The sequence below is a fragment of the Balaenoptera borealis genome (genome assembly GCF_965194805.1).
Source record: "Balaenoptera borealis genome assembly, chromosome: 2".
Lineage (NCBI taxonomy): Eukaryota > Metazoa > Chordata > Mammalia > Artiodactyla > Balaenopteridae > Balaenoptera > Balaenoptera borealis.
Window position 1 is genome coordinate 63,413,296 of NC_138867.1, and position 25,679 is coordinate 63,438,974.

General features: G+C 35.3%; 1 protein-coding gene across 1 annotated transcript in view; it reads right to left on the reverse strand.

Annotated features, from left to right (window-relative positions):
• AP3B1 (adaptor related protein complex 3 subunit beta 1) overlaps positions 1-25,679 on the reverse strand; it is a 266,236-nt gene that overhangs the window by 106,040 nt on the left and 134,517 nt on the right. Inside the window, exon 15 of the mRNA XM_082375446.1 lies at positions 13,914-14,090. Coding sequence (XP_082231572.1) covers positions 13,914-14,090 — 177 coding nt within the window. The remainder of the gene's footprint in view (positions 1-13,913; positions 14,091-25,679) is intronic.

The window sequence follows — 25,679 nt, forward strand, 5'->3', positions numbered from 1 at the left end:
CATTAGAAGTGGATTAAAAAAAATAAAATCAATGAAGTCAGGCAAAGCTAAAGATAGTTCTATAACAATAAGCCAAAGTACAGGAATGGTGTGGTAATATAAAAATATTAATTTGTTAAGATAATTGATTTGGATAAAAAGCAACCTTCTTTCAGTAATCTATTTAAAAACCATTAACCTAGTTTTACTAAAGCAGAACTACAAAAAATACAAGTGAAAAATGTTAATAGAGCTATTCTAAATTTGGTTACCAACTACTGCTATCCACTAATCATTAGACCATGTTGGTTCAACCACAGATAAGAAAAATTCTATGACTGATTTTTAAGGACAATTAGCAAAATAGTCACCAAATGAGTAATACAGGTCAAAAGGAAGTGTTGTACACTGGACTGTGTAATCAGCTTGCTGGGATAACCTGGGAAAAATACACCCAACTGTTAGTTTCCTCAAATGTAGAGTGAGAATCTATAACTAGGTTAACTCTAAAGTCTATTTTTGAGTGTTGAGATTTAGAATACGGAACTAAAATAAATCAGAAAAATAAAATAAGTCTATTCATTGAAATAATTTTTTGAGTTAGTGGACTGATTCATCTTGCTTTTATTTCTGATCCCTGAAATTAATGTTTAGGAAATTAAATTATTTCAAAATATTAACAGACACTATTGAAAGTGAGATAGAAAATTTTAAGTAATTAAAATTATGTAATTTCTATAATATGTATTTATTGACTGTAAAACTTGTTTTATTATATTGGTAGGTTATGAAACAGTTCTACCAAAAATGTATTTTCAAAAATAAAATTCTAAAAGACAAAATCATATCCATGTTCAATGATGCATTAAAAGCATAAGCAGAATAATTTTCACTCAGATATGTATTTATTCATATACTTTAATCAATTTCTTAGCTCTGTCTATCTCTAAAACCAAACCATTGGTATTTATTTGAAGAACGTATTTTTATATGGTCTTATTATTTTTAAATTAAAGAAAATAAAATTGCCTACAATCTTCTTCATAACTGAATTTTATGATCACCAATTATGAAAATGTTGACATTTGCAACTTACTCTTCTCTATAGAACATAATATTTTTAATGGAAAAAAACGTCTTCTTTACAGTTTGAATGATCTGGTAAGCACAGAGAAAATTCTGTTGAATACAAGGATATTCTCAATGCTTTCTTTTATGTTAAAATCTGTAAATATTTCAAGCCTAGATATTTAACTTTCCCCCCTCCATTCAATAAAACTATCTTTGAGATAAAACTTTTAAATAATTCTCTATACTGTAAAAAAAATTCCATCGAATTTAGATAATGCAAAACCAACTGCCTCCTCGATTTCATTTCATTCTAATACAAAATATAAACTTAACCACAAAAATAGGAGTTCCATCAAAAAAGTCTTCACCATAGTTGAGATACCACAAATGACAGAACTTCTAAAATAAAATTTTAGCTCTTACTACTTAATTTGTTCAGTTCTTCCTTTGTTTTTATAGGGATACATTTCAATGTCTTCCTGTTTGCAAGATTTGTTTCTAAGAATTGTTATTTGCTAAAATTTTCAAAAGCTGAAGGTTTTTGGTGCTCTACCTGATAGACACTTTAAAGATTTCCAAATGATTTTGAATCAGAATCTAACCAATACACAAAAGTTTCACTTAATCTTCTCCTCCACCCACCCGCCCCAGGCAAAAAAGCCAATACAGAACACAGGCTAACTTACAAAGCAGTTTCTCATAAAATCACATTTCTAAAATCCCACTGGTCACATGCAGCAAAGAGAATTGCATATGAGAGTGTGTGGTGTCATGCCTAAGTATGCTTTTTCAATATTAGCTTCATCACAAGAATCCTGTAGTTCAGTTAAACTACACATATCAAATATCAGTAATTTTGACCATTATAGTTTTATTTCACTTGGTAGAATAAGTAGAGTGAGTATGCATGCACCACAACCAATTCCCAAAATATTTCTGTTCCATAGTTTTCTTAATGTAATAAGAACGTTGATTTTACCATGACAACATCCGTTCAGTGAAAGCCACGTTGGGGCTTTTAAATTTACAACAGCATTTACGGCGATTTTGACAGAATAAACTTCCAAAAGCTTTACTTTGATTCCATTTACACTGACAGAAGAAACGTACAAAAGCTCTGAGTAAAAATGGTCGAACTATTATTGGAATTAATTGCTTTTCTATTTGAAAACCAGCATCATTCAGGTCCTTTTTCTGCTAATGGAGAAATACATTAACCATTATTGCTTCATTTCTCATATGTGCAAAAGAAAACTTAGAATAAAAAATGAACAAAATTAAATTTTAAAAAACAGTTATTTGATCTATATGAGATCATGTTTCACAGAGAGACATGTAAACATATTTGGCACCTGTATACATTAAATTGTCATCTTGAGGCTTAGTCTTCCTAAAATACCTCCCAACTTTTTAAGTAGATGCTGATCCTGTTTTAGCAGATTTATATCACTATGAGTTTCATGGTGGATGGTAAAAGTTGATGAACATTTTGTGCATGTTAAATAATGATACACAAAAATTCAGTACTTCATTCTTCATTAAATGTACACTTCCAAGTTTTAAGAATTTATTGCTGCTGGATTTATAACAAAATAAAACAATAACTGGCAAATAATAAATAGGTTTTGAGATTTACAGTACACAATAAATGACAAAACTACTGTAGTGAGAGTGCTCTGACCACTCTCTTTAATGGCCTATAGCAAGATTGTTCTGTCTCTATCTCCTGCACATATTTCATCCACAACTAACCTCTAACTTCCCATGTTTTCCTCTTACTCCATCCACTGACAGCTGGGAGCTTCATGCTTTGCACAGGCCATGACACAACCTGCCTGTTGTGTCATCAAGTCACCATCAGATAAAACACTTAAACACTTATGTCACCACCACTGGAAAAGTGAAGGACTTAGCTTTTCATACCTGCCTCGTCAGGGCACACTTCATTTTATCAGCACACATCCTATATGCTGCTCTAAAAGGGAGAGGTTAGTCATGTTGCATCTCAAAAAGGCTGGGAAAAGAAAGTCAAAGTCTTTCCAATTTAAATGTTTCACATTTTAAAATGAAATCTCTGTTCACTGCACTTGTATCTTACAGGTCACTAGACAAAACCATGGCAGAGGTTAGAAGTACAACATGGAGGGACTTCCCTGGTGGCGCAGTGGTTAAGAATCTGCCTGCCAATGCAGGGGACACGGGTTCGATCCCTGGTCCTGGAAGATCCCACATGCTGCGGAGCAGCTAAGCCCGTGTGCCACAACTACTGAAGCCTTCGCACCCTAGAGCCCGCACACTGCAACTACTGAAACCCGCGCGTCTAGAGCCCGTGCTCCTCAACAAGAGAAGCCACCACAATGAGAAGCCCGCGCACCGCAACGAAGAGTAGCCCCTGCTCGCCACAACTAGAGAAAGCCCGCACGCAGCAACAAAGACCCAACGCAGCCAGAAAAAAACCAAAGAACAACAACAAAATGGGATGTTTAATAGTAAATTTAAATGTATTTTATTGATAAAATTATACAAGACAAGCAAAGAGAATAACAAAATGTACCATAAATAACAGAAATACTCAATAGCTTATCTATAGCTATGTATTAAATTTTTGTCTTATTATTATTTTTCTGCTTAGATTTAAGGAACCATTTCTAGTACCAACTAATGGTCAATGCCATCCAGACACTATTTACACCAATTACTTTCTCTTTGGATTAACTCTAAGTCACTATGACATAGGAAAAATGAATTTGGGGGAATGCCATATAATTATTAAGAAATCCATTATTTTAAAAAAACTTCTCAAAATATGGGCATCATATTTTTACCTAAATACTCTGACAAGTAATAAACTGGTAAATATTTGCTCAAACAATAGCCTTCTTTAAATATTATATAGGTCAGCACAAAATAATAAAAAAGGTCTCTTAAAAATATAGTCCTATCAAAAAAATATATATATAGTCCTAAAATCAGCTTAGATATATATCAGTTTAAGGAATATAAAAAAGTGTACAGAATTCAGCATTTAAAATTGGTTCCACATAGTTGTAATTTTTAAACACAAGGATACTGGCAAATGCGTTTGGTGAAGGAAGGAGAACTACATAAAATTCTTAACATAGACCACAGGCAAATCTAAGCAGTACTAGTGTTCTATCCAATCAATTTCATCATTTCCTGACTAGGCAAGATTCTTTAAATTTTTTTAATTAAAAAAATTTTATTGAATGCAAGATTCTTTAAATTCTATAGTGCTTTACAATTTTCAAAGTTTCACACAGATGATTTCAGATAATCTCATAACAACCCTTTCTCACCCTCTCCATCCCTATACTCCCCATCCCCCCTTCCCTCTCCCCATTGGAAACCACCAGTTTGTATCTGTGAGGCTGCTTCTTTTTTGTTTTATTCACTAGTTTGTTGTATTTTTTAGATTCCACATATAAGTGATATCTTACAGTATTTGTCTTTATCTGACTTATTTCACTTAGCATAGTGTCCTCCAAGTCCATCCACATTGTTGCAAATGGCAAAATTTTTATTCTTTTTTATGGCTTTTCATAAGATCTTATGGAAAAACCCAAATGAACTGTTTGGCCAACCCTATATTTTACGTATCTATATCTATATCTATATATCTATATATATATCACATCTTGCTTATCCATTCATCTGTTGATTGTTCTTTAATTCTTCTAGGTCTTTGTTAAATGATTCTTGCATCTTCTCAATCTTTGCCTCCATTCTTTTTCCGAGGTCCTGGATCATCTTCACTATCATTATTCTGAATTCTTTTTCTGGAAGGTTGCCTATCTCCATTTCATTTAGTTGTTTTTCTGGGGTTTTATGTTGTTCCTTCATCTGGTACATAGCCCTCTGCCTTTTCATCTTGTCTATCTTTCTGTGAATGTGGTTTTTGTTCCACAGGCTGCAGGATTGTAGTTCTTCTTGCTTCTGCTGTCTGCCCTCTGGTGGATGAGGCTATCTCTCATTTGTTGATTAACAATTAGGTTGCTTCCATAGCCTGGCAATTGTAAATAATGTTGCTATGAACATTGGGATGCATGTATCTTTCTGAATATGGTAGTTCTATTTCTAGTTTTTTGAGAAACCTCCATACTGTTTTCCACAGTGGCTGCACCAATTTACACTCCCACCAACAGTGTACAAGGAGTCCCTTTTCTCCACATCCTCACCAACATTTGTTATTTGTGTGCTTTTTGATGACAGCCATTCTAACAGGTGTGAGGTAGTATCTCATTGTGGTTTTGATTTGCATTTCCCTAACGATTAGCAATGTTGAGTATCTTTTCATGTGCTTTCTGGCCATCTGCATTTCCTATTTGGAAAAATGTCTATTCAGTTCTGCCCATTTTCCAAACAAGCTATTTGCTTTTTTGATGTTGAGCTGTATGAGCTGTTTATATATGTTGGATATTAACCCCTTATCGATCATATCATTTGCAAATATCTTCTCTCATTCAGCGGGTTGTCTTTTCATTTTGTTGGTGGTTTCCTTTGCTGTGTAAAAGCTTTTAAGTTTAATAAGGTCCAATTTATTTTTGTTTTTGTTTCCTTTGCTTTAGGAGATGGATCCAAAAAAATATTGCTGTGATTTATGTCAAAGAGTGTTCTGTGTTTTCCTCTAGGAGTTTTATAGTATCCGGTTTTACATTTAGGTCTTTAATCCATTTGAGTTTATTTTTGTATATGGTGTTAGAGAAGGTTCTAATTGCATTGTTTTACACGTAGCTGACTAGTTTTCCCAGAACCACTTACTGAAGAGACTGTCTTTTCTCCACTGTATATTCTTGCCTCTTCTGTCATAGATTAATTGACCATAAGTGTGTGGGTTTATTTCTGGGCTCTCTATTGTGTTCATTGATCTATGTGTCTGTTTTTGTGACAGAACCATACTGTTTTGATTACTGTAGCTTTGTAGTATTGTCTGAAGTCAAGGAGCATGATTCCTCCAGCTCTGTTCTTTCCCAAGATTGTTTTGGCTATTTGGGGTCTTTTGTGTTTTCATACAAATTCTGAAATTACTTGTTCTAGTTCTGTAAAAAATGTTATTGGTATTTTGATGAGGATTGCATTGAATCTGTAGATTGCCTTGGGTAGTATGGTCATTTTAACAACAGTAATTCTTTCAATCTAAGAACATGGTATATCTTTCTATTTGTTTGTGTAATCTTCAATTTCTTTCATCAGTGTCTTATAGTTTTCCAAGTACAGGTCTTTTATCTCCTTAGATAGGTTTATTCCCAGGTATTTTATTCTTTTTGATGTAATGGTAAATGGGACTGTTTCCTTAATTTCTCTTTCTTGTAGCTTGTTGTTAGTGTATAGAAAAGCAACAGATTTTTTAAAATTTAACAGTATACACATTTTTGTCAACATGAATAAGTTTTTCCTTTATATGTTATATTTACTTGACAAGAAAATATATCCAAGAAAGGGTATAAATGTCACCGCATAGAGCCTGAGCCCTTTTTGTTAAGTTATATCAAAGGGGCTGGGAGTGGGGGTAGATTTCTCCAAGACCGAATCACAGGGCAAGAGAAAACTTCAGGAAGGATCCCCAAAACATCACTGTGATTTATAAAATTTCTCACTAAGAACCAAAAAGTGAACCTGAAAAGCAATACAAAGAAAATATAAGTACTAAGGATACTCCATGAAGCACTTTCTTCTTGAACAGCAGAAAAAAAAAAAATGTAACTGTCTCAAAGAAAATGAGACAGTAATTAAAATAAATGAACTATATCTATATACCTCAATATTTTAATAACACATTAAGTAAAAATAGTTTAATTGTGAAAGTATACATAAAGTAGAATACTACTTATGCAAAATTTGAAAACACACAAAACAAAAAATACATTGTTTATGGATACATACTTATATAACAACAATACAAAACATGTATGATTAAAACACACCAATAATATGACAGTGGTTACCAATGGGGAAGTAAGAAAGGTGTGAACAGGAACTTGAGATCTTAGGTCTACCTGTTACATCCCTTTAAAAAAATTATGGCAAACGCACTGACTTAATCTTAGGGGCACATATATAGGATACCTTGGAGATATTGCGGGTCTGGTTCCAGGTCATCTCAATAAAGTGAGTGACACAAATATGTTGGTTTCCCAGTACATATAAAAGCTATGTTTACTATACTGTAGTCTATTAAGTGTGCAACAGCAGTATGTCTAAAAAAACAATGTACAAATGCTGGAGAGGAAGAAAAAGGAACCCTCCTACACTGTTGGTGTGAATGTAAATTGGTGTAGCCACTATGGAGAACAGTATGGAGGTTCCTTAAAAAACTAAAAATAGAGTTACCATATGATCCAGCAATCCCACTCCTGGGCATATATCCAGAGAAAACCATAATTCGAAAAGATACATGCACCCAAGTGTTCACTGTAGCACTATTTACAATAGCCAAGACATGAAAACAACCTGAGTGTCCATCGACAGATGAACGGATAAAGAAGATGTGGTGTATATATACAATGGAATATTACTCAGCCATAAAAAAGAATGAAATAATGCCTTTTGCAGCAACATGGATGGACCTAGAGATTATCATACTAAGTGAAATAAACCGGACAGAGAAAGACAAATATCATATGATATCACTCATAGGTGGAATCTAAAAAATAGTACAAATGAACTTATTTACAAAACAGAAACAGACTCACAGACTTAGAAAACAAACTTATGGTTACCAAAGGAGGAGGAAAGGGTGGGGAGTGGGGGGGATAAATTAGGAGATTGGGATTAGTAGATATAAACTACTATATATAAAATACACAACAAGGTCCTACTGTATACAGCACACAGAACTACATTCAACATCTTGTAATAACCTATAATGGAAAATAATCTGAAAATGAATATATATGTATATATAAATATCTGAATCACTTTGCTGTACATCAGAGACTAACACAAAATTGTAAATCAACTATACTCCAATTTTTAAAAATTCACTAACATAAAAAAAAAAATGAAACAACAACAACAAAAAGAATCCTTTATTGCTAAAAACTGCTATCATATGAGCCTTCAGTGAGTCTTAGTAGTAGAATCAAAGACCACTGATCACAGATCAGAATATAGTAATAAAGAAGAAGTTTGAAAATATTGCAAGAATTACCAAAATGTGACAGAGAAACAGGAAGTGAGCAAATGCTGTTGGAAAAATGGTGCCAGCAGACTTGCTTGACACAGGGTCGCCACAAACCTTCAATCTGTAAAAAGCACAGTATTTGTAAAGCACAATAAAGTGAGGTATGCCTGTATATGTATTTATGCTGTTTTGCACTTTTCTATAGGTTTGCAATATTTTATATTTAAAAATAAAAACATAAGCTAAGGAAAACATTAACTTATGTTACTTATCACTACATTTAAAAGATGATACACTATTAGAGAAAGTTTAGAAACAGATGTACCCTTTACTCATTAATTTTTAATTGCTATTAATCAGTTTAATCAAATCTTAGCTTTCTGTCTCAGACCTCAGTAGACTATTTCAAGGAAGTCATGCTAAATTTTTATACCATGTCTTAAGAGCTGAAGAGTTTTAGCAACTTCAACTGGTTTCAATGTTGTTCAACTTTTCCCCCCATATAACAGTGAAATTACTCTACTTGTGAGAGTACCAGTGCTTTTACTCTTGATATTCATATCAAACAATTTTTTTCTTCATAAACAACAAAAAAGGAATTTCAGCACCCTTTTCTCAGTTTGATAAACCCAAATGGAGTGCTTTTTTAAAATGAGCATAGAGATTCTCAGTAACTAGACTAGTTCTCTGACTGTAAATAATCATATTCTCTAAGAAAAATCTAGCAGTTGGTTAACAGTGTAAACTAGGTTTATGAAAAAGCAGGATTTGTTCTAATTCAGTTGACACAGCAGGGCCAATTTGGGCACAATGTAGATTTTGTGTTTGCTTCGGCATGATTACATCAGCAAGAAAAAACAGGTAAAGGCAGAAAGCTGCACCCAGCTGAACTGGGCTGTGCAGGAATAAAGAAACATATCCACCTCAAACATCTATCTCAGATCACCACATGTATTATGGGCTATATTTAGCCACATCTGGCAGTACAACTTTCCATCCATATTCAAATTAACCCTCCTTCCAAGACATAACTCACAAGTACAACCTTTAAAACACCCGTTTCCACAAGTCAGGTCTTTCTAAAAGTAAAAAGCTAGATTCATTGTAGTATTTATGTATTTCTTAACCATTTAACATGTGTAAAACTATTCTCTTGTTTTTACTGTTCTTTTTTTTTTTTCTTTTTATGTGTCACCAATGAATTTTTTTTTTTTTTTAAATATTTATTTATTTATTTAAGGCTGTGTTGGGTCTTCGTTTCTGTGCGAGGGCTTTCTCTAGTTGTGGCAAGTGGGGACCACTCTTCATCGCAGTGCGCGGGCCTCTCACTATCGCGGCCTCTCCCGTTGCAGAGCACAGGCTCCAGACGCGCAGGCTCAGCAATTGTGGCTCACGGACCCAGCTGCTCCGTGGCATGTGGGATCCTCCCAGACCAGGGCTCGAACCCATGTCCCCTGCATTGGCAGGCAGATTCTCGACCACTGCGCCACCAGGGAAGCCCCACCAATGAATTTTTTGAGTGTTGTGCCTCTGGTTCCACTTTTGCAATAATCCCTGTGGCTGTTATTGTGCATTTCTGTAAAGCACAATGGTTTTTAGGAACATATATGTTGCATTATAAATAACTGACTATATGATTATAACTTCCACTTTACAGATTAGAAATTAGATTAGGTAGGTTGTATTGTATAATCTGTCCAAAATCACGTAGCTAGTAAGTGGCAAAACATGATTTGAAGTCAGACGGTCTAACATTAGAGCCTGTACTCTGAATCACCACCTGCCTCCCAGTAATTGACATTAAATAGTTCTATGGCAGGCATCACATACAGTTAAACTGCTTTCTAAACTTCCATCTGAAAGAGCTCAAAGTCAGAAAATTAAAGAAGCTTACAGAAGAAGTTCATCTACAGAGTCTTAATCATAAGGCAACAGAGTTTTTAAAAAACTATATGAACAGCTTTATATCTCTATACTGAAAAAAAATTAAAATATCAAAGAATATATAATGCCAAAGATAGACAAAATGTTGATTTTTTGGGTACTGTATTTTTCAGTTCTACAACTTCCATTTTATTATTTTTTATAGTTTTTATTTCTCTGCTGAGAGTTATCTTTTCATCTATTGTGAATACATTTTCCTCTATGTCATCAACCATTTACAAAAGCTGCTTCAAAATTTTGCCTGCAAATTTCCACATCTGGGTCATCTAGAAGTTGGTTTCTGGTTTTTGTTTTTTTGTTTGTTTTTAAACTAATCACATTTTCCTGGTCTTCTTCATTATTGTGGTAAAATAAACAAAAAATTTACCACTGCAACCATTTTTAAGTGTGTAGTTCAGTGTTATGCAACCATTACCACCATTAATCTCCAGAAATTTTTATATCTTCACAAATTGAAATTCTATACTTGTTAAACAATAATTCCCTGTTCTAGTTCTTATGTTGAGTAATTTTGGATTTATCTTGGACATTATGAATGTTATATTGTAGAGACCCTGGATGTTGCTATACTCTAGGTTGGGTTCAAAGTACAAACTTTGTCTCTTCAGTGCTGTTCAAATTCCAGTCCAGTTCCTTTATTATTATTAACTGTGCTGTTCTGAATCCACCATGCATATGTGTGGTTCAGGTGTCAGCCAGAGACCTAAGCAAAAGTATTCACAGATTTTGAGGCTCCCCACACTGGCTCTCTCCTTTCTAGAATTCTTCCTTAACTTTTCAATATCTTTGGTAGTAGTTTTCTTTTTTTTTAATTTTTTTTTGGCCTCACCAAGCGGCTTGTGGGATCTTAGTTCCCCAACCAGGGATTGAACCCGGGCCCTCAGCAGTGAAAGAGCGGAGTCCTAACCACTGGACCGCCAGGGAATTCCCAGTAGTTTTCTTAAACTCTGTCCTCTACTTCCTCAGGCCAGAAGGACTCTGGGTTTCCTTCTGGGGTTTCAGCTTCTGTGTACAGTGCCAACTGTAGCCTGAACTCAGGATAAGAGCCATAAAAGTGGGGAAATTCACTCTGTGCCACTCTCTTCTTTCAAGTGTCCGTTTCCCTTCAGAATCTTCCCACTTTTATTTACTCTTTTGAGACTTCAGGCAGTTGTTTACTTTTTGTATTTTTCCTGAGTTTATATTTGTCCAGTAGGAGTTTGCTCAACCATACCAAAAGCAAACTGTTAACTAAGTTTCAAATTCTTCTTTACACCAGGTAAAAACATTTGAGATATTAAAGAAGCTTATTATTCAATTATTCCTTAGGCATACAAATGAACACAATGTGCCAAATCTTATAAAAATCAATGTAGCCATCCCCTAAAACTAAATATTTCAATAAAAAATCTGAAAATGCTCACTGAGAGATCTAGGCCACAGGGAAAACAGACCTACAAATAAATGTTGGGATTTCATGGCAAACCAGTCCCTCAACTCTGTGGCCTGGTCTTCCTAGTTCAGTGTTAAAGATGGTTAAAATAAACACATATAGAAAATAATTTTTTTACATTTAGGTGAAAGCAATCATTTTAGTCTCATCTCACATCCAATGGATTATGAATCATACAACTTAAAAACCCAGTCAAGCTGATGGTACTTAAAAAAAATCATCCTTTGATGTTAATTTTCATTTATGAATTCTCTCAAACTGCTTTTCTTGAGAAATGAGAAACTGGAGAACAGAACACAACTCTACAGGATACCTTTGTTCATTTATTTTTATATTTAATCATTTAAAAACAATGAGTTGTTTTTTCTAAACATAACTATGTTTTCACCAGCTGGTGGTCAAGTCTATGTGGTTATCCTGAAGTATCATTCTAAAATACACAATACAACACTTCAGAAGCTGAGTTCCAAAACTGAATTCAAGAAAAAAAAATAGCTGAGTGCAATCTATGTTATCTTCAGATTCACTTAATAAAAAGATATGGAATACACTCTACAATTTCTGAACAGACAGTACTACATTCCATTATTGGTTATTTACAGCTACAAAGAAGAGAGCCAAGGAAAGAACCTTCATTTAGTTTTGTAAGACATATCTACTTCAGTCTTGATTAACATACTAATTTGTATTACTTTTCTTTTATGATAATCTATAAGCTCACTTAGAGTAGCCAAACCATTGTTATGATAGTCATAACAATCATAATATTCTAGGTGTTATGTTGACGTTCACAGTACTACATGAATTTAGTAAGAACAGTGAGTGTCAGGCTAAAACAGTGTTTTTATCAATAAACAAGCAACTCAACAGCAAACATAGGTTTCCTCTCTTTTACTCAGTTTTTTAAAAATAACTCATTGCATGAATTAATCTACATGGCACTTGGAAATGATTAACTGATTCTTTTCAAAGATTGACTTAAAATGTAAAGATAAAATCTAAATCATAGAAATATGCTCAAAATATTTGCAATTATTTGCTCACAAGTTTGGTACACCAATCAGCAAAAACTATAATAATACAACTCACATCACAATTAGGGATGAAGACAATCCAAAAGTATATGAATGAATATATGAATTTGAGGAGTCAACCTGAGACTTGTGAATGGCCAATATCAGGTTACTAAAGAAAGAATGTGATCTATGGGTAGGGAGAGAAGGCAGAATGAGAGGGAGACACATATAGAGAGATACACAGCAGATACAAAAAAGGAGACACAAACACTGATGGAAGAGGGAGAGAATGACAAAGACATTAGACTGTGGTAGATGGGCTGCGTGCGTGTGTGAAGGCTATCAAAGAGATACCCAGGTACAGAGAGTTTTAGAGAAGGAGGGGGACAAGAACAGAGACAGAGAGAGGGAAATAGAGGGGGGGAAATCACAGAGGCTAAGTAAGAGTCCCAGTCAGAAAAATTAAGGAGAAACAGAGACAGGACACAGAGCATAAAGCCTACTAAGAGTCCTAGCTGCAAATGAGCAAGAATCCTTTTCCAGTCTCACTGACCAGATTAAGTCCTCCACCTGTAGAGAAGAGTTATTCAGACAAAGGAAGAAGAATAAGAAAGACCCTATTTTATATTGGGTTGGCCAAAAAGTTTGTTCAGGTTTTTCTGCAACATCTTATGGAAAAACCCAAATGAACTTTTTGGCCAACCCCAATATATAGTGGTGATTCTATGTATTTTATACATAGAGGCTATTCCTCTTACCAACAGTTCCTCAAAGTCAACTGATTTAAAAAATGAATATTCTAAACTGCAAATCTGGTCAATTACACCACTATTAAAAAATATTGAACGGTTTTCTCTTCACATGGGGGACAAAGTCCATAGCACTTGCCACTCCAAGTCTTGCCCTTGCCTACCTTTCCAAACTCAGCTTTAAGTTTCCTGAAAGCACCAAGCTGTTTCATGACTCTGACCCCCTGCTCTCCTCTTTCCTTATTCTGTATGGTAAACTACTCCTTACAAGCCCTTAGTCAAGAGTCTTATCCTTTATGAAACTTTGACCTCTCTCCTTCTATTTCAGACTTTCAATAACTTTCTCCTCTGGAGTTCCACTGTATCACAATACTTCTATTATAGCACTTACCACATACTATTTCATTTTTTTATGTTTTTCTCCTCTACTAGACCAGAATGTCATCTCTTTATACCGCTACCATCTAAAGTAAAACCTTAAAAGAAATAGGCACCTGGTAGTTGTTGAACGGACAGACTAATGTATCAGAGCAAAGAGGAAAGTAGATTTCACATAGGTAGACTAAGGATTAGTCTCTTACCTGTTTGGAGTTGGTTAAATACAGTTTTGCTCCAAGATTTAAAATCTGCAGTTTTACCAGATCATCTTCACCAGTGAAGCTTTTAGCCGTCTTCCTCAAAACATCAGGGGCAATTTTAGGAACTCGTTCACAGTTTTCTCCAATTAGCCAAAGAATACTTGCTCTAGCCACAGGAACCTAATATTAGAAGCAGATTATATACAAATATTACAAATAAGATAATAATACTCTCCTTAATATTAACATAGAAAAGGCTTTAAATATTATAAAGGTTTTATCATCTATTAATTCATTTAATGTATACCCAGGAAGTCCTCCTGTATTTATGAATTTTCTTCAGTTACCAGAAATTCTGATTAAAACTGATTTCAGAGATAATGCTTAAGAAAAGATTCATAAAGGAAAAACCACTGGTCTAGAATCTTGATTCTAACAGTGATCCACCAATTCTTGGGCTAAATCTGTCTGGCCATGCCCATTTATTTATCATTGTTGCTGCTTCTGTGCTATAATAGCAGAAGAGTAGTTGCAACAAAGACCTTAAGGCTGAAAATATTTACTTATCTAGCAATTTACAGAAAAAGTCCGCTGACCTCTGCTCTAGGGCATTGGTTCACAAACCTCGATGCCTATAAAAATCATCTAGGGTTATGACTAAAACTGTAGGGTTTTGGTAACAGTTCTAAGACAGTAGTTCTATGATGGGGTCCAGGAATCCATGCTTCATGAAGCATTACAGATGATTCCGGAGACAGGCGGTCTGCAAACCACGTTTTGGGAATCCATGGACAATATAGAAAAAGGAATAGACCCATTAAAGACTATGATTCCAAATCAAAACTGTTATTGTCCTCTATGTATCTATATCTGCAGCACTGGAAATAAATAAAACTGACAAAATCATCAAGGCCTGCTTATAAAATCATGAATGCTGGTCTATTATTTGGTCATCAACAACAGAAATAGGAATAAGATAAATCTGTCCAATACTGCACTTTGGCATTATATATATTTTCAATAAACTACATTTCCACATAATTTGTTTCTTAAAAATAAATGCTTTGCTACAAATTGGAAACCTTCCACCAGCACCATTAAGACCAACATTTTATTTAGAGCATGCAAATTAGTTTTATTATTATTTGTTTATTTGTATCCTCCCCCTTTCAATATCCTTCAAAAGGAATTTGAAGGGGTATGTAAATTAGTTTCTGTGAACATTTTCACCTAGTATAGAAAATTTGCTTTTAATAATAAATGAAAAAGCCAATGGCTATCATTAAGAGGTAGCATCACAAGAAGAGATAAGACTCTTTATGAAGTCCTTTTCTAATTCCTCAAATAAAGTCCTAATGTTTTCATTATAGTTTCACAGCTGTGCACAGTACGACTGTTAAGGAAGAAAGTGAGAATGAGGACCTTTGCACAGCTAGAATTTTATCACAATATATACCACCTTGAATTCCTTCAAAACACCCATTTCAAGAAATAACATAAAATTATTAAGACACCGCTAAGTCTTTCACCAGAAGGAGAATGAGGTCATCCGAAAACTTTAAAGTCAAGTATACATTTTCAAAATAATGTGATAACAGTATCATCTTTAAATTAACATTAGAATAAGTTTAGTAAGAGAGAAGAAATCAGTATACTTACATAATAAGTGTAAGTACTAAGTATAAGTATTGAGTAAAATACTAAATGCTATTACAGATCTATTCACGTAGTATGATAAAACTGATATCCTTACTGTATACTGATTTCTGGAAAGAAAGAGGCTATTTCTAATGTTCCGAAGGTTACACTGCATTAGGACTTTACTCCCAATCTATTATTTTAAATTGGGCTAAAGAACAATAATTGAGTGGTACATTAAATTTTCCAGTATGAAGCAATTCAAGTTGCCTGCCATAATGAAAGGTACGTCTAAATAAGAATATATGGGCAACTTCAGACTTCAGTTATGCTAGATTTATTTTTCTTAAATATTTTATTATATATTACCAGTATAAAATTAGAATTCTATGACATATCACATCTCTTACCCCACTTTAAGTAATTTTCCTCTGGTTATACACTTATTTATTTATTTACTTCTTTGCAATTAAAAAGACAACCCCAAAAAGGTCTAAGAGATTGTTTATATTCCTATTCATTAATATATCAAAATTAAAATAATAATATTTAAATACTCTAAACATTCATAATGCATACATTTAAAATATAACTCTTTAAAAAATTAAAAATCAGTAAGTTCTAAGGGTCACAATGAAAATCTCTAGGTGGGGGCGGGGAGGCGGGGCCAGGATCATATTCAGAGAGTCTAGAACTAAGTAATAAAATTTCTATTTCAAAAACATAGAAAATGGCAACTAAGGAGCCCGCCTGCCGCAACTAAGACCCGACACAACCAAATAAATAAACACACACACACACACACACACACAAAAACATAGAAAACTTCTTCACAACAGGAAATAATATCACTATAAATATACTAATACCAATCTTTCCATGATGACATTAAAAAGCTTAGAAAACTGACAAACTCAATGCTTTTGTGCATTTGGCTGGAATCAGAATAAGATTTTCAAATTTCAGCCCTGCCTTTCTCTCCCAATTAAGTTATAAGACTCTTATTTGTACACCACTGATACTATGAATCCATGGCCACTATCTTCAAAGATTTGAAGCAACTGAAGAAAGAGCAAGTAAGAAAATTAGTCACTTTTTGTCCTCCACGGTCTTTTCAAACAGAACAAATAGGAACACGGAACTAAGGCCAAACTAATAACACACATGTATGCATATAATACGTTCATTATGAACCTTTTTTTTTCAATATTTTCGAAGACAAACTGGATTGTAAATGACTTTGCCTGATTCTTTATTCTAAATGCCCTGAGCAAGTGGTTAAGTGCACTTTTTAAACCTTCTACCAGAAGGCAGTTTCCACTGCCATTTTAACCCATTAACTTGCCTACAAAAACAAATAATGTTTCCTAGCTGACCACAACAGTTATAGAAAGACATCTAGAAAGATTTTACAGATCACTCTGTAAGCAGTTCAATTTAAAAGCTATTGTGTTACAATACCAGCTCACTGCACAATGCAACAGTGTAAAGTAAATCCCGCAAAAACATCGATTTTATTTATTTAAATTTGTCAAAGGCAAAATCAGTAGACATCTAAACAAACTGCATGCAAACAGCACATCAGACCCAATATTCTGCATGTGGACTCAATATGCATGAAAACCTAAGTGTGGATTAAGTGGGGATGGCAGGGCAAGTGTAGTTAACTTGTGAAATGGCAGGCGCTCATGAGGTACCTGGGCACGGGGCATGGAGTACATAAGGCACTACTTCAGTATCGCTCAGTAGTCTACCAAATAACATCTTTTAACTCTTCTTTTATAATGTGAAACCCTCACCTGTCCCATTAAAGATAATGTGAAATCCTTTTAGAACAATCCTCAGGTAGTGTGCATTTTATTCTGGAAGAACTTTGCTCCCAAAGCAGTATTTACTACAGATGAAGGATACTCCAAAGGATAAAATATTCACACTCAGGACAGTTGACTGCCCTATCAACATAAATTATTCACTATAAATGAATTTTAAATATAGAATTAATTTAAATTTTAGTTTTCAGATTTTCAACTATGCCACTTACTAAATAACAAATGGAATCAAAGTCTTGAATACAATAAAATCTGTGTTCTCTTTTTTAAAAAATTACATAGCTAACATCGAATGAGCTCCCACCATGTTTTACCGGCATTGTTTTTAAGTACCTTACCTGTTTTCTCAGTCAGTTATCACAAAAGCCCTATGAAGTAGACTCTACCATTCTCCCCACTTGATATATGAGGAAACTGGGGCACAAAGGAAATAAGAAACTTGCCCAACATCTCACAGCTTGTCAGTGATGCAACTAGGACTGGAACTCCAAGTCTAGATCCAGAGTTCGCCATGGGCACTGGGCAGAGACAATGAGTGCGCTATATTCTAGGAAGAATACTGGCCAGCAAGGCAAGAAGACTGGTTCTGGTTCCTGACTGATCACATATATCATGGAGACAAACAATTTCACATCAATGAGTTTCCTTTACTCATTAATCAAATGAAAGTTTATTCCTTTGCACCTATTCTTTTGCCACACTGTGCAACGGCTCCCTTGAGGCCTCCTGCAGCTTCCCCAGAGCGAGCCTTTTTTTCAGGGCAGATCTAGGCCATCTTCTTGCCTATTCCCACACTTATGCACATGGGGCATTTTCGCACTTCCTTTTACCTCTGGTTTTATGGATAAGTAAGGTGGTCACGGTGGGAAGAGGTCTAGCTGTCACCTCGGTTCTTCCTCTTCCCAGAGGGTACATGAGCCCAGGATTTCGCCCTGATAAAGTGGCTTAGGTACTGAGGGAAAACATGCTCAATAGTGTCCTCTTGTCCTCTGACACTGGTCAGATTGGCTCTTTCTAAAATCCAAGGGGTCTAGGATTTAGGTCAAATAGGCAGAGATTCATTCAGTAAGAAAGAGGTCTCATTTAAGGCTCTCAGGCTTAATGTTAGAATCACGTGCCCACATTTAAAGGTCCTCAAGTGCTTGGTCAGATTAATAAAGCCCACTTTCTTTTCCACATGGCCACTGTTCTGTGAATAGGTCTCTTGACTGGAGCAGAGATTCTGGGGATTCACTTCTGATTTGAAGCTGTTGTTGGCTACACCCCTCACCACATTCTTCTGGAGTAACTTGTGCCGCCAATCCCTGGTCATTTTTAGGGTTCTGCATCACAAACGGTCTTGCTTCTTTCTTCCTTGTCCCACTTCAAGCACTTCAGCTTCCTGAGGTATGTTAACAGTAAAAACTCATCACCTTTTCATTCTCCAAAAGTTCGGGGGTTTTTTGCTATAGAATTGCATATAGTTTTCCTTATAATTATTTTAATCTCTTCTATATCATAGTCCCAATTTGTCTACTTTTGCTTTCTCTCCACCTTATCAGAATCAGGAGGGATTTTCTACTTTATTATCTTTCCAAAGGACCACATTTAAGATGTATTTATCAATTTCAACTATCTTTATCTGGTATTCCATTTTACACAATCATCTCTGATCCCTCTTAGGTTTCTATGCTTTCTTTCACTGTTATTTTTAAAATGTCTCAGGACAAATATCAAATTCTTTTATTTTTGGTCTCTTTACTTTAAAAATGGTGACAGTTACAGCTTTAGCCATGCCCCACACATTTTGAAATAAAGTATTTTCTTTTTCTGTGCTTTTAGGAAAGCCTGTATTTTTTTCTTTAAACCTTAATTTAAAAGTGTATTTCTTGCTTCACAACTGCTCTGGTACCATTTTAAAATATTTAATTCTTATGTTATTGCTTAAGGTTAAAAAATATAAAAGCTTTAAGTTTACTTTATGTCTAAGTAAATGATTTTTTGTAAATGTTCTATGGATACATCCATAAAAGTGGGTATTATCTGCTCAAGAGATATAAGATTTTAGCTATATTTACTATATCAAGTATTGATTCTGTTATTTAATTTCTCTATGTCCTTACATCTACATCTTACCTAAAAAATCTATGAGGTATATCTAATTCGAGACAAGCATATTAAAGTCACCCACCAAAACTGTATTTTATCTATTTCTCCTTGCATTTCCAATAGATTTTTCACTTACATATTTATTTGGTTGCCATATTTTTTGTGCACATAGGTTTATGTTTCTTAATTTCTTTGTAAATTGGGCCTTTTTTTCATTTTATAATGTTCCATTTTATCCTGTTAAAAGTCTTTAATTAATTTTAAATTCTTGTTGATATTCACTTAATGTCTCTTTCCCTATTTCTTATTTTCAACCTTTATCACTTTGATTATGGTGTTTTAATTATAAATGGCCTCTATCTGGCTTTTGTTTTTCATTCCAATTTGAAAGTCTGTCTTCTAATGAGAGAATGCAATCCATTCATATTCAAAATAGGATATATTTGATGTTTACTCTTCCATCTTACTTCTTGATTTTAACTCTTCCATTTTAATTTTTAAAAATTTATTATTTACTTTACATTTTGGTTTTCTTTTTTTCCTTTTGTGAATTTGGAATTCCCACCATATTTTGTATTCCACTAATAGTTATCATCTATCTGACAAAAACAGAAAAACAAGCTGTGCTACATAGATTCATAAGAAAGTATGTACTTGGCTAATATTCCAACAACTGCCGTAGAGAAAGTCGATGCAATCAAACATTTTCCTGAGCCCCACACAGGGACATAATCAAATACAACAAATTCTTCTTCCAAGAAAGTCTGTGGTTTGCTTGATATGGGTCTTATATACTGCCACAGGTTTCACGTATAAGCAGCTGCATTCACCTGAAAGCCCTAACGCTCTCTTGCTTTTGCCTCTTCCTTTCTAACAAGAGCAGAACAAGCTTAAAAGCACAAGTTTTAACTAAATTCTGCACAAGATGATGGGGAATACAGAACTCCACATTCCTATTTCTTTCTCATAACCAGACAAACATTTCTCCATCATTCTTTATAAACAAGGAATTAACTATTTTCCCTATCAAAATCCACTGTTTTCACCCCAAGATAAGCTATTTTCACCTTATATTTTTTTAAACAAAATTCACATTTTATTTAGGTTGAAATAAACTATACAAAATTGATTTCTTCACCAAAAACAACAGCAATATTTTCTGTATTATTCCTAGATAAACTACAACACACTTATTTTTGTAGTTTTTCTAGGTTTTGCTTGTAAATCAAGATGAGGCAGTAGATACAGTCTTGGAAAAAACCCAAGAAAACAAACAAATCAGTTGTCAGTATCCATGGCCTCTGATCCTGTCTTGACCATGAAACAGAAGTGTTCAAAAAGCTTATGAAGATGTAGGCTCAATAAAGGAATGTAAACAGCAACAACCAGATGTGGAACAACAATGGGAGGCTCTTCCATTCAAACTTTAACTTGTTCCTTTAACTTCATTTGATAAAGACAAAATCTACACTGAAATTCTTGTTTGGTGAGCTCACCTATTTTTCTTACAGTCTGATAATTTTCTTAACTGTCCCTTACAGATTTTTAAGAGCATACTTAAAACTCCTACTATTCAAAGATCACTCATGAGCTTCGTTGTAACGTTTTATAAAATGTATTCTTTCCTCCCATACCTCCTCAAAATTTATTTCTTCAAAGAACTGATAACTCAATCCCTGACAACTGGATCCACAGCGATAAATGTTATGTCTAAAATGACTTAACTAATACAATTCCAAAGTGCCATTAGCAGAGATCACACAGAGTGTAATGTGGTACTTTCAATGCTATCTTCTGGAAGAACAGTTAGGTCTCCAAAGCATGGGACTTCAAACGGGCCATTTAAACAGGCAGATTATCAATGACTAATGTACTCAATGGGAGGCCTACAGATCAAGATATTCAGTGATTAAGTGGCCTACGTACACTTTACAACTTTTCTGTAAGATATTTTCAAATTTCTGACAGATTTTTTTCAAATATCAAATATAAGAGAAAGCCTATTTTAAAAGTCTCTTAGGTATTTTCAATGGTTTCTGAATTATCTGTAGGGAGCTCTGACTTACTTGTATAGAGTTTGATATATGTATCCACCATTAAATCCAAATCGTGCTTTATATCAAAATTTATGTTAAGCAAAGCCAAGTTACTTGACATTTGGTCTGTCAAAGTGTTCCTCAGGTATGCTTTGAGACGATTTCGCCCATTTTCATAGCATTCATTCTCAACCTTCGTCACAGGAAGAATACATAGGACCTTCAGCAATGCATAAACATTAGGGAAAAACTTGATGTCTGCCAGATGAAGGGCTTCATAAATAGTGGATGGAAGTTCTATATCTTTCCCTCTGTGTTTCCACTTGATTCTCCAACAATGCAGCTCAGCAGCTCAGGATTAGGTAAGTCACTTCTGTACCTGTCAGCATGATGCTCCTCTGATGTATTTTTTTTTTTTAATTTTTATTTATTTATTTATTTATTTATTTATTTATGGCTGTGTTGGGTCTTCGTTTCTGTGCGAGGGCTTTCTCCAGTTGCGGCAAGTGGGGGCCACTCTTCATCGCGGTGCGCGGGCCTCTCATCATCGCGGCCTCTCTTGTTGTGGAGCACAGGCTCCAGACGCGCAGGCTCAGTAATTGTGGCTCACGGGCCTAGTTGCTCCGCGGCATGTGGGATCTTCCCAGACCAGGGCTCGAACCTGTGTCCCCTGCATTGGCAGGCAGATTCTCAACCACTGTGCCACCAGGGAAGCCCCTCCTCTGATGTATTGAATTTAAGCTGTCCCATGACAGAGGGTACCAGAGGTAAGCATTTAAGAGCTTTGAGGTGCTTTTCTGAGAATATATCTTTCAGTTCCTGAATAATGTGTTCCACTGTTGGAATACTTAAGAGTTTCTTTATAGTAACTCACAGAGGTTAGCTGAGATTTCAGGTTACTGTGCTGGGCTCTGCGAAATTTCCCTGGGAGTTTCATCTGAATATCAAGTTTGGTTGCCAAATTTGTGGCTTCCTCAAACTAAAATTCATGATAAACTTCGATATTTTCCATCACTTCATTTAGTGAATGCAGCACGGCAGTCAAACTACTGGCTGCAAAGAAGGCATCAGAGATTTGCCCCTGAAGATTTTTCCCAAAGGCTCTTGTAAAAGATAGAACATTTTTAAGAACAACAATGGTAACGATGAAATCAAAATCTGTCACCGCACTACAGAGTACAAATGCTTGGCCAGCTATACAGTTATTCCATCTAACATTTGTGTCACTAATTATACCATCTAAACACAAAGCAAGTGCTTGTAGGAGGTCCACTAAGATTCCAAACGCATCATGCCTGTCTGTCCACTGAGAATGGCAAATTTCCTTCAGTTCTTTGCCCCTTTCTTCACTGTTCTGAAAGAGGACAGAAATTACATTGTCAAGCTCTAAAAGCAGTTGTGGTGATTGATGGAAAAAAAGAACAAATTTCCTCAGTTGTTCCTAATGCGACAGATACTCCCATAACAGGCACTGATTTTGCCAACCACGTATTTAAGGCACAGGAAGAGCAGAGTGTGTAGATAGCTTGGGGGTATTTCTCTAAAAGTCTAGAAGCAACAACTTTCACTTTGGAAGAAAATCCACTGGACACAATGTAAGCCTGGCCATGACAGTACTCCATGTTTAATCCCCACTTCTCAGTTATCGTAGTGTGAAATTTCACAGCCAAAATTTCTGCATCGGCTTCATAAGGCAGGAAGCCCACAAATTCCTCCCTCAGGTTGAGAGCTTCGTCAACAAAGCTCACCAACACAGGCAGGTGCTCCTCCCCTGCTATGTCCACCACATCGTCCATGATGATGGAAAAGAAGTGAGTGTCTCACTTCCCTGAGGGTTTCTTCCCGAATGCAGCTCTCACAGATCTCTAGCATCTGTTTCTGCTGTGTTTTTGAACAGAACAATGTGTTCATTGACGTTGTCTCAAAGCGCTTTCTCAGAACTGATCCGGCACTCCAGCAGTGCTTGAAGGTTATCAGGAGTAAAGAGACCTTCTGGGATTTCATCAGCTTCATGTCCATACAGAGGTATGTTCTGTTTCCCCATAAGAATTAAAATTTCAAATAAAGATTTTAAGTATTCTCTGTTTTCCTTCTCTTCAAGGGATAAAGGTAAAATGTCTTCCTCCTACTCTTCACCCCCTTCTTCTGCACTGGGGTTCTGAGCATTGCTGTTATTTCCTTATGTTTTGGTTCCTGTTCAGAAGTTTCATCAATTTTCTTCTGTTTCAGTGTCCTGATTTCATCTTCACTCAATTCTTTTATTTGGTTTTTCTGTGTCTGTGTGGATTATTCAAATGGTTGGTAAGATCAAATATTGTTGGTATTGCATTATCTCGAAGAACTGCCCTATAAGGACTAGTTCTATGGATCATATAAGTCTCAAAGTGTTTGGCACACAATCGGTAATGTTAAATTAGTTGATCAGGTGTTTTAACTTCTAAGTCGGCTCTCCTACAATTCTCCACTAACTTCTGGCATCTGGCTGGATCCCATGGGAACCTGAAAAAGGCCAGGTCCGACTGCGTGCTCTTCCGCGTGCAGCTGGGGGCCGTGCAGAAGCTCCGCATTGTCGTCTGCTCGCCGGCCGGCCCAGCCCTACCCTCCCGCTTCCTCAGGCAGCCCGCCCGCCCATCGGGGCTGGGGAGAGGAGACAGGCCGGTGTGCCAGGAGGTGGGGGGGCACCTTACTACTTTTTAAACACAAGATGAGAATACGAAAATAATTTCACTTCTCTCCCTTCTCTTCCTCCCATGAGACCTTCAAAACACATTTATTCCGTCCCAATCCCATCCTACCCCTAGATTTTCTAAGATTGTTCAATATTTTTAGTTCCAGATTATTAGAATTTCCCTTATATTATGATTATGGCCCTTCTTTTTCAAGAGTTCTCAGCACTTTTGTTAGACATTCCTAGTCTATCTTTATACATTTTAATTATGTGTATAAATATATACATATATTTGTGTATCTCTATTCTTTGATTTCCCCAATCTAGAGTTCACTGCTGTGGTTCATTAGTTCTTGCTTAGAAAAGTGGTTCTTACTAGATGATGTAACACTTGTCTAAAAGGTATCTAAATACCTGTAGGAGTATTTGTGATTGTTACAATGACTAAAAATACTACTGAAATTTGATGCCTGGTACACAGGGATGCTGGATGTCTATCTCAGTAGACTTGAGGAAAAGGTTTTACCCTCTTATCTCCCATCAACAGATCACTGACAAATGATGTCAAACATTTATTCCACATATGGGCAAATATGGACCAATCTAATGCCTAATTTCTCAATGATTTAGGGGAATCAAAAGGAAACAACAATAAAGTCCTGGCCAGGTCAGTGAGTAGGCAAGTAAATTGGATACAGAAAAGAGAGACTAGAAATGGAAAACAGATATATCATGATGTATTGGTTAAGAAAGCAGACCTACTAGCTATGTGACCTTAGGCAAGTTACTTAACCTCTCTGTGCCTCAGTTTTCTTTTATGTAAAATATATAGAATAGAACCTACCTTTCAGAGTTGTTATTAAAATTAATGATTTATATTTTTAAGGTGCTTAGAATAGTACCTAGCATATGATTAGCACTAGAGGAGTTATGTTAAATAAATTAGTAAAATAGAAATGAAGCAACGAGGATGCTTACTAAATTCAAACCTTATCATTAAGTCTGTCTCCCTCAAAAACTTTAAATATAGCCATGATCATAATTACAGCTTACACGAAGCTCTGTTTTAAGTGTTTCAAATATGTTGACTCATTTATTCCTCACAACAGATCTATAGTTATTAGTACTACGGTTCTCATTTTACAGAGAAGAAAACTGGAGCAGGGAGAAGTCAAGTATTGCTTAAGATCACAAAGCTAGTAAAAGGCAGAGTCTAAACTTGAACACAACTCATCTGGTTTTCAAATCCACTCTCTTAACCTCTCATACACAGTCTTTGTAATAAGTCCTGACTTTGATGATTAATCAACAATAACAGTAGATATGAAGACAAAGAACAGTGGTGAGAATGTGGTAGAAGATCAGATGCTAAGTGACCCCGTGAGTATTATTCTTAGCTTTAAGATAAATGTGTAACTGCCCTGCAAGCTTTAATAACACTCTGAAGGAAAGAAAACTTTGCCACTAGAGAGATTAAAAATTGGTCCTGACTAGTAGGCTCCAAACCCAG